The 10496-nt window shown below is 40.7% G+C and overlaps 1 protein-coding gene across 3 annotated transcripts in view; it reads right to left on the bottom strand.

The window, feature by feature from the left end:
* LOC144536118 (signal transducer and activator of transcription 5B-like) overlaps window positions 1-10260 on the bottom strand; it is a 61012-nt gene extending 50752 nt beyond the window's left edge. The window contains exons 1-8 of one of the 3 annotated variants that reach the window (XM_078279064.1): window positions 10096-10260; window positions 8862-8996; window positions 5659-5815; window positions 5063-5152; window positions 4533-4710; window positions 3982-4112; window positions 553-704; window positions 111-266 (exon numbers count right to left, since the gene is read on the bottom strand). In XM_078279064.1, coding sequence (XP_078135190.1) covers window positions 111-266; window positions 553-704; window positions 3982-4112; window positions 4533-4710; window positions 5063-5152; window positions 5659-5815; window positions 8862-8989 — 992 coding nt within the window. In that variant the 5' untranslated portion in view covers window positions 8990-8996; window positions 10096-10260. The remainder of the gene's footprint in view (window positions 1-110; window positions 267-552; window positions 705-3981; window positions 4113-4532; window positions 4711-5062; window positions 5153-5658; window positions 5816-8861; window positions 8997-10095) is intronic. The other 2 variants (XM_078279065.1, XM_078279066.1) reach the window with 2 other exon arrangements.
* Between the last annotated feature and the right edge of the window lie 236 nt (window positions 10261-10496).

Below are 10496 nucleotides of genomic sequence, written 5' to 3'. Positions count from 1 at the left end.
TCAATTGGATAGAGTCTCCTTTTCAGAACCCTTTCTTTTGTGGGTGTGGGAACCAGTAAACTTATCTGCCAGCCCACAGGCACTGTTGACAATATCCACACATTTCTCACCTGGTAACTAGGGCGGAGATGATATCAGTGATGTCAGCGTTGAGTTTGCTCAGCAGCTCTTCCATTGGACCCGGCAGAGGAAGCTGCTGGGTTAGATGTTCACAGCGTCGGATCTGCTGCCGGTTCTGCCAGATCAGGTCAGCCAGCTTCTCACACCTGGCGGACAGGGACAGGAGGTGGAGATACCACCACAGTGTGGAAATAAAAGGGAAGAGAAGTTCCTCTATGTGAGTGCATACACATCCTGTTTATATATTTATGCTTTTTATAGATGTGAATTATAATGTTTTATCAAAGTCCTTAAGTGAAAGAAAACAATTCAAACTTTCCTCTACATGACAAAACATTATATATTTGCTTAGTAGGTGAAAACCATTTAATAAAATCTCCACCCTATAATATAATATGCCAATTAAAATAATTGGATTAGTCCAGTATATACCAAGACTGGAGGACATCCAGCCCCCCCTCATGAGGACCCCCGTTGCCAGCCAGCTGCTGCCTTCTCTTCCATTGGATGAGTTCCTCATCCAGGATCAGAGTCTGCTGCTTCCTCAGTAGGGCCAGGGTCTTCTGGTGTTGCTCTGACAGGTCCTGCAAACACACCACCAGCCTTATGCTGAGAAACATTTGCATATGTGACAGTATATTAACATACAAAAAAGAAACACAGGGAGAAATGAGCTTAGCAAGATATTGGACATCATGTTTACATCCACTGTAGTAACTCAATTACTATGCTACTGGGTTTACTGTTGAGCTGTGGAAACTGATTTATTAAAGCTCAAAAAGGGGATATCTACTTACTATGCCTGCTGCAAAATTGTGCAGGCTTTTTTGACACATGTTGCACATGTCTGGAAAGTAATGAAGCGCAAATGAAAGCGTGTTGTTCTGCTGGAATTGGAATATTGGTTAAAGACACTCCAAGAGTGCACTCATCTAGCAAGATGAAGGCTAATATGTGAGATAGGATTAGTCAAATAGCCAAATGTCACCAGCTCAATAAAATACCAGTGACCGGTGAATAGGTTACGAAAATTCAATGCTGGTAGACTTTTAAACACCTTTGAGAAGATTAGTTCTTTAAAAAAAAAAAAAAAAAAAGAGATTTAGGCCACAGCCACAATTAGTGTTGTTTTCATCAACGAAAATTATGACTAAATATCGCCTTCGACGAACCTTTATCACGTGACGAAAACAAGATGCAACGTAAATGCTGGTCATGCGACGATGACTATAATTAAATGTATAATGCAATATTGTTGACGAATAAAAACGAGACTAAATGTGGTTTACAAAATAAAAACTATGCTAAAATGTCTCTTCATTTTCGTTGACCAAAACGAGACGAGACAAAATGTTATAACGTTACTTTGTCTCGTTTAGTCGCGTTTTTATTATTATTTTGCAGTATTTCTGCTCCATGTGTCTGACTTCAGGGACTGCATCAGGTCGCACTGTGCAGACGCAGGCAACGTTACTTCCTCAAGCCCTGTCGCAGCATTATTTAATTTAGAAGATGCAGCAGTGAGTTAGAGAGTGAGACAGGCATAGCGACAACAAACTAAATGAAGTCTGACACAGAGAAAGCTTGGACCGTGGCCGGCCAGCCAGAGTTCGTCTTTGGGAGAAAAAGAATAAACGGCATTTGGAAAAACTTTCATTACATAGAAGTGGAAAAGAAAACAGAATGTGTTGGGGAAAAAAATGGGGAGAAATGCAGCTACAAAAATCACAGGAAAAAACACCACGAACCTTAAGAGACATCTCAAGCCATTCCATAAGAAAAGTTAGGTAAGTCAAGACATTAACGTAACTTTCTATTTTAGAAAGCTAATGCCAACTCATGAGGCTGTGGTTAATGTTTTTAACGTTAGCCACTGGAGCTGAAAACGACTGAGAAAAACGTGTGTGTGTGTGTGTGTGTGTGTGTGTGTGTGTATTTGTTTGTGTGAGAGAGTGTGTGGGTTCTTAGTTACTAAGCATCCCTTGTTGGCCAACATTTTGGTTTTGTCTATACTACTAGGTACTTATACTATATTGACTGGATTAAATAGAATTGCATTACTAAAAAGAGACTAAAATACAATTTTCGTTGACTAAAACTTTACTAAAATGTCATCAGTTTTCATCGACTAAAACTAGGCTAAAATAGTCATGGATAATTCTGACTAAAAGAAGACTAAAATGCTCAGACTTTTAGTCGACTGAAACTTGACTAGACTAAAAAGAGTATGAATGTGACTAAAACTAATACAAACTAAAATGACAGCTTGACACAAAGACTAGACTAAAATTAAAATTAAAACAGGTCACCAAAAACAACACTAGCCACAATACTTGGTTGTGTAATATCTTTTGCTACGCTTACACCTCCCGCACACACTTCTGGTGTTTCTGGTCCACTAAAAGGGAGACATTTGCTGACCCCTTTTCTTTCTTTTTTAAATCTCTGGGGTTGCGTTGTAGTTTGGAGAAGCATAAACCGAGACCTTTGGAAACTCCGACGCCAACATTCGGCTCCTGATTGGGTCTGGTCAGTCACGACGTGTCTTTTCCGGATTCGTCACGCCCGTCACGTGATCCCGCTCGGAAAAAACAAGCTACAACCTGGACTGGCTATTTCAACATGGATAATGAATTACAGGTGCTTCTGACCTTGTTGTCAATGCTAGCAGCTGTTGTGCAGTTAAATTCTGCATTTAATAATGCTACTACTGCCTACATGCGCAGAGGCAAGCTATTATTCAAATGATTTTCGAATATTATTGTGTCCGGCGGCCTTATCAGCCCTATGTGGAGAGCCGGTTTTGGGTGAGGTCAGGGAAACCCAGTGACTGCTGGGATTATTTTATCAATGAAGTTTTGGTTCCTGAGGAATGGCGAGAACTTTCAAATGTCCAGATCGGCCCTGATCAACCTCAGCGAAAGACTATGTACGTCCGTGTGTGGAAGGAGACAACACAAATGAGGGTGCCTGTGAATATACTAATAAAGGTAGCATCCATGTTGTATTATCTCAGTAAAGAGGGAAAATAGGGAAGATATTTGGACTATCCCGACAAGTGGTTTCAGTCATCATTGACAAGTCTGTAAGGCCATCACCATCTTCCTGGCTCCAGACTATATTATTACATGTTCTGTAAATGTCAGTAGTTGTTCCAAATGTAAAATAACCATTTTATAAGTTCTAAAAAACATCCATTCATAATGCAATCCTTAACTCAACTGAGCAACAATTTAACACCTGCTTTGTTTTTATTTAGTCAGTATTCAGGTATCTTTATTACCACGGTGTTGACACTGCATAATCATCCCTGTCTTCAATGATTACTATTGACTTATTAATAATTGACTTTATTAAGCTTTGGTCCAGCTGACCGGTCTAAATTTGCCTGTTTGAGTGAGAGTATGTGTGGAGAAAAGCTAGAGGTAGATCACTGGTTACATATCAAACAACACCTTTTATTACAGCGAGTACAATAGGCAGTACAAATAGGCAAATCCTTTCCTATTGCCATGGTGTTTCTCTGGCGATGAATAATTCTCCTGGTACCACTTTAATATGTCACAGTATTTGTTTTGCAGCGACTCCTAATCTTTTTTTTTTGCCGCTTTTTTGCCTTGTAGTCATGTGTTAGTTTCAGAAACAGTTCCAACTCAAATTAGTCCAAGCAAATAAATCTCTGGCTGCAACACATGACTATTGGTACAAACATTTACCAGCCAGTGACCAAAGAAAAAGTCAAATTCATGTAAAAAGGAGTGTCCACCCATAACAACACTGTGCCCCCTTGTCTCACGCTGGAGCTGTATGCGCCTTGTGTGTGTGTGTGTGTGTGTGTGTGTGTGTGTGTGTTCCTCATACAAGCCTGTATTTCTGGAGTGTGCTGGCCTCTCTGGTGAGCCACGCCTCCACAGTGGCCCTCTTGGTCTGTAGGGTGGTCTCCCGCTGGGCGCGCTCAGCTGGAGGCAGGGAAGACAAGCTGCTCAACTGGGCTAGAAAAACCAGGAAGCAGGAAGACAGGCAGGACATTACAAACACTAGCTACCACAAAAACACTGTTCACTTCTGGGTAAAGAAGGAAACATTTGACCTGCCCAACTGCAGGTTGTTTTCTACAAACATATGAGTCAAACAGCCGATAGTAAGGGTTAAATCAGTCATCAAGTCAGATTCTAATCCGGGACGCTGCCAAGGACTCAGCCTACATGGGCCGCACGCTCTACCAGGTGAGCCAGAGGTCCCCCTTTGGCACCACTTATTTAAGTCATCAGGTGCACTAAATAAAATCCAAAACATTAATATAGGGAGTGTAACTGTGTGCCTTTGTCAATATCATTTAGATCTGTATGTGACTTTCTAAGTCTCAGCATGTCTCATGTCTTTGTGTCTGTCAATGCGTCCTTCATCCTCACCCTGGATGCGCAGGTTCTCCTGGTACTGGATGATGAAGTACTCCTGGCTATGCTGCAGCTTTCTCAGTTCATTCTCAGTCTCCTGGGTGGCCAGACGGAGCTCCTCAAAGGCCTGGTTGATCTGCTGGTGTCGCTGTGACAGGCTGTCCATGGCCTGCACCCCACTACTAGTGCTGGCCTACACACAAAACATATTTTTTTTTTTTTAAGTTATTAATGTTGCTTGCTTGTTACCATTTTTTTGTTTTCGTACCTTCAGTTTGGTTCTGTCAATATCATTCGTAGGGTTGGGTCGCTGTTCAAACAGGTTTGATATTAACCGGTTTAAGCTTGCAGACTTGACCCGTAAAACTGGAAATCTACCCAACTTTACTAATACTTGTAATTTATTGTCTGTGGATAATAACCAACAGCATTTTTCCATCCTCTTCCAGACATGTAAATCTTAACCCAGCCACACCTGGGGCAACGTTCACTGGTTTCATAGGATTCCTGTAAATGACGACAGACATCAACCCTTTAACACTTACATTTGTAGCTTCTTGAACCAGCCTCTGCTCCGAGTGCAGGATGTGTTTAATGCAGCGCACCAGCTCCAAAGGACAGCGGTCATAAGTGCTCTGCAAACCACACACACAACCACATATCTAAAATTAGCTAAATTTAAAGTTTACTTAAAGTTATTAAACTATACCAGAGAGTGTATGTCCAAATATGAATATACTCTGTTTAAAAAAAAAATGTAATGAATTGTAATTGAACCAGTGCTTCAGATTTCTTATTGTATTACATTGAATTTAGAGCTGTCATTTTTTGTCATGTTTGAGTAGCCCTACATGTTGGTTTTTAATAATAATAATAATAATAATAATAATAATAATAATACACAGACTCATTTTAGAATGTTTGTCAATTGCCAAAATACATGAGTGAAGGTAACAGAGGAATGCCACAGGCTAAAAGCCCAGGAAAGGTTTGTTTGAGGTGGCAGAGTATTACTACAGCTAAGAAACGAGACCTGCTTCATGTGAAGTGCACCAAATTGTTTCATTATGTCCGATTGGCTGGTAAAAGAAGGTTTCAGGCCAGACTCGTTTTCCCTCGTCTTACAGTAGCTGACTGGTACCTTGAGCTGGTTGGCGTAGTGGCCCAGCTTGATCTTCAGCAGAAAGCCGTCCTCTCCTCCCTGTAGCTGGGCTTTCTTCTGCAGCTCGGCCACCAGGTTGTCCAGCAGACGCTTAGCTTTGGCTTCCTCTGCTTGGTTGTCCAACTCCACTGAATCCCTGGGAAAGGCATGATCACATCTTTAACCAATCCAAAGCCAATGGGAAGCTTAGTGCTGCTTCACTAAGACTAGCTGTTGATGGCCACTTTGGCTGTCACAGGGGTAAATCATTTACATAAATCTCAATCACAAATCTCATCAACTTTGACTATTAAACATGAAATAAAACAAATGAATAATGGATAACAATAAACTTTACTTATATTGCGCTTTTGTTAACAAGGTTACAAAGTCCTTTACAAAAACACATGGTGAAAATAGTCAGGTGAAAGAACTAATTACATTACAAACACAAAAGAATGAAACATAAGCGTATCACCAGGTTTAGCAAGATAATTCAGCTCGTAAAAAGACAGAAGCACATAAAAGCCTAAATGCCTTTTCAAGGCAACAGCGCTGCAAGGGCTCCGATCGGATTGGATCTCAATGCATCATCAATGCGTCCTGAGAGTGTTTTCACCTGCACTTAGTATGGTTGGGTACTGAAACCCGGTGCTAATATGGCACCGGTGCCTAAACAGCCGGTATCTACCAACAAGGAAATTGGTGCCTCATTTCGGTGCCACTTATAAATGCCTGCGTTTCTCTCTGATGCTCCAAAACATACGTAGAGACGTAGAGTCAACAGAAGCATCGCTGCACGTGATGCTAGTTAACACTACACTAGGTAACGTTAGCCTACCATTAGCTAGCAGCTGGATTAAACACGGTTAAAATACTCAAGTGTGACTGTATTTCACTGTAGAGGATTCTAACACCAGGACATACAACAGTCTGCAGCTGCCATTTCCAGAAAAACTTTTTTTGTTTAAGTGCGATTCAAATATATTTATATTGTAATTCATCATCATCATCATTGATCCTCGGTTATTAAAACACTTGGGTCCTATCTTGCACCCGGCGCAGCACAAAGCCCAATGCAATTGTCTTTGCTAGTTTAAAATGGACGCAGTTGTCAGTTTTGCTATATTGAGGCAGCGGGAAGTGATCGCGCCATTGACCAACAACGCAGCATTTCATTGTTATTTTAACAGAAAATTAGTAAAATGCTCCTAGGCTCGTGCACAGTGCTCGCACACTATGCTTGTTACACACACAGGGACGCGCAGCAGCACACACACACACATGCAAAGGATTAAGAATAAAAATATTACAATGTGAAATAGTATTATGATATGTAGGGCTGAAACGATTCCTCGAGTAACTCGAATAATTTGATTACTAAAAATCCTCGATGCAAAATGATTTGCTTCGTTTAATCAACTATACCAACGTTGTAATGTTTCCGCACGGAGGATTATTACTGTTGCACACCGGGCTGACGCTGCTGTCAACACATGCCATGAAGATGATTACAAAATGAAGAAAGAGCGTAAGGGGCTAAGAGAAGAGACTGGAGAAAACCACAGAAAGTGTCCAAAGTTTGGAACCTCTTCAAACATAATTAAAACGAAAACTCTGTAAAGTGTGTCTACTGCAAAATGGAACTAGTTTATCACAATAATAGCACGACGTCAATGCTTCAGCATCTCAACAGAAAACATCCAGTCTAACTTAATCATCCATTCCACGAAGAGGACCCCACAAAAGTAAATCACAGAGTCGTATGGACGATGAAACTACACCAAACACAGCAACTACCAAAATCAAAGACAAGAAAATACGTAGTGGTGACCACAATCTGATCTAAAGAGCTGGAAAAACAGCTGATTCTCTCACTCTCTCTCTTCACGGAGAAACAGCTGATCAACGATCTACTAGCAGAAGTGTAACAGAGCTGTGTAGCATTGTCATCAAATATATAACTGAAAATAGGTTGAGTATAACTAATATTTACATATAGGCCTATACAGATCAGTCTCAGGTTGAAACTTGTAGTTCTGAAAGTTAAGTTGCACAACTTAAGGTCATGTTTATGTATGTTTAATGTATGCCTTAGTTTGAGGTTGATGTCATTTCAGAAAATGTTTTCTTTAAAAACAATGTAATATGGCACTTCAATGCACCTAATGTGTTTAGTTTTTTGAGAGATGATATTGTAAGCAATGTAGGCAATACAAATGTTGCTTTTTCCGAACATTAAACCAGACTATTGTATGTTATTGCTCTTCAATAAAACAAAAGTATTTCTTATCTGATTACTCGATTAATCGATGGAATAATCGATTACTAAAATAATCGAGAGCTGCAGCCCTAATGATATGATCTGCTCGCACGCTTTCACTTCACGCAGGAGCAGATCAGTTTCTTCTCCTGAATATCTCTCCTTCCTGCTCAGCCAATCCTCCATCATAACAGCAATGGTCCAAGGTCCAAACGCACCTGGCTTTTAAAGGGAATGGGAGATGATCTCTGATTGGTTTATTGCATGTTCGCCCAAAACACACCTAAGATTAATGAAGACACTAAGTACAATCCTTTTGAACCATGCGCCTGGCGCACGGACCCATTTTTCTGTCGTTAAACTAGCAAATTGGATTCGTACATACCCTAAATGCACCTGAGCCAGGCACTTCACGCCGTGCGCTCAGATCGCTAAAATTGGGCCCTAAACAACGTTGCTCTCTCCCCGTGTCCTACTGCACAGCAGCACTGACAGTAGGGTTGGGGGAAGGGAGGTGACGGGGCTGTCTGCAGACAGAACGGAAGCAGGTTACTGTAATACGTCCATGAACAGGAGTGGATGGCTAGCAGAAACAAAGCTCCTTGATCAGAAATGGATAAGATGGTTCTCTCCACAAGGCGAAAGTTATTTGGATGTACTGTTGATGAACTGAGTTACCACCGGAGTATGTTGAGTCTCAAATACTACTTGAGCATTAAAAACCTGAAAAATATCCCTTTTAAAGTACATTTAGATCAGATTAAAAAATTTGATTAATTTGCGATTAAAATATTCATTGATTGACAGCCCTAAAATGTATATTACCAAGAAGAAGAAAAAAAATCCAGCCAAATGTAGCTTCCATCTGAAGAGATTGTTATTGCCATAAAAAAAATAAAAAAAATCGGAATAGAAATAAAGATAAAAGTCTACTGCATACCAGAGCTGGCATTCAATCCACTGGGCCAGGTAGTGTCGCACCTCGATTGGGAAGTGCTGGCCGTACAGCGCCTGCATCTGGTGCAAGGCCTCACCCTGCAGCTGCTGGGCCTGGATCCACATTGCCATGGTGCTTCTATGGAACAGGAGGATATCCGGAGAAGAAGCCAGGGAAAGGATGAGAGAGAGGGGAAGGAACAGCAACAAGAGTAGTAATAGGGAAGATGACCAGAGGGAGATTTAGCACAGCAGAGTAAAGGAGAGTAAAGAGAAGATGATGGGGAAGGAGATGGAGAGCAGGACAGAGTTATAACAATGTTTTAAAGGAATTTCTTCTAGAAAGAGGAATTCAGCAAAGAGAAATAAATAACCAAACTGGTGAGCAGTTTCAAAAGGATGTGTTAAAACAAATCTCTTTATGTTACTTTAGATAAAGTGCAACAGATAAAATACAGAAAATGCTTCAAAAACTGCACCTGCATCACAAATAGTGTGCACTTTCTACAATTCATTTGTTAGAAACCTCCTCTTCCAATTTGCATACTGATACAATAACAAAAACAAACTTGCCCATACATGTAACATAAAGCTATTAGTACTACGGTTATCAAAATATGTTCATGAACTCAACTGCAGTAATTAACACCACCATGGTCCACCTCAGTACTAGCAATGTGTTGGCTAGTGTCAGACCTAAAAGAAGTAGTTTCTACGATACAGTAAGAGTCTTACTGTAAGACTAATACATTGCTTGGTAAGGATAGTAAAACTAAATGCCAAATGTATATTAAAAGGAGAATCGCAACGCGAGTAGTTAATTTGTTACACAGCCCTGTGTGAAGGTTTGGGATTGACGTTACATTCTCAGCTACACAAGAGAACCCATCGGTCTGTAGCAGGAAGATTGCTCTCCCAAAAGTTTAGGACATAGCTTAGCTTGCTAACATTACTGTACATTAAAATTGGCTCGTTGGCAACCATTATACGCAGCAAACTTGCAAATGGCGATCTCTTGCTGAACAGATATTAACATGCTTAGTGGGACGGTAGTGAATTTACGTTACGTTACTTTGGTGGGACCAGACAGCGTAATGTTAGCTAGCTAGCGAAGGTAAGCTAGTCTACTAACTAGCATAGTAGGAATGCTCACCGATGAAGTAACTCTTGCAGCGCTCGACCAACACTTCACTTTCATTCGCCATGAGTAGTTAACATTAGTTAGGTCTTTCACTCACCTATTCAGAGACGGCAGCACACTGCTGGACGAACAGCGGACAGCACCGCGCACACACACACACACACAACTTTCCAAACGTCATACAGGTAGGTTGACATGCATGTCACATCGCCAACTACTTCAGCCTGGTTTCTTGCAATGCAGCTGTTGTTGACCAGCGTCAAGTTAAGGATGACAGCTTCCGATGTAAGAAACAAAATAAAAGTCTTATTAAACCACTATATGTCTAATATCAGATACCACACATAAATAAAATGTGTTAAGGTAAGTTTGTTGGTGTTTTCTCACAATAATTATTTGTAGGTTTTTGATTTAGTTACAAACACCCTACATTTCCGGTCGTATTCATGCTAACTTCAGATAGCTTTGTACAGTCCTGCTGACAGCCCCACCTTTGTG

Source organism: Sander vitreus, chromosome 21 (genome assembly GCF_031162955.1).
Source record: "Sander vitreus isolate 19-12246 chromosome 21, sanVit1, whole genome shotgun sequence".
NCBI lineage: Eukaryota > Metazoa > Chordata > Actinopteri > Perciformes > Percidae > Sander > Sander vitreus.
Note: the sequence above shows the minus strand (reverse complement) of the source record. Positions and strands in the feature narration are given on the sequence as shown.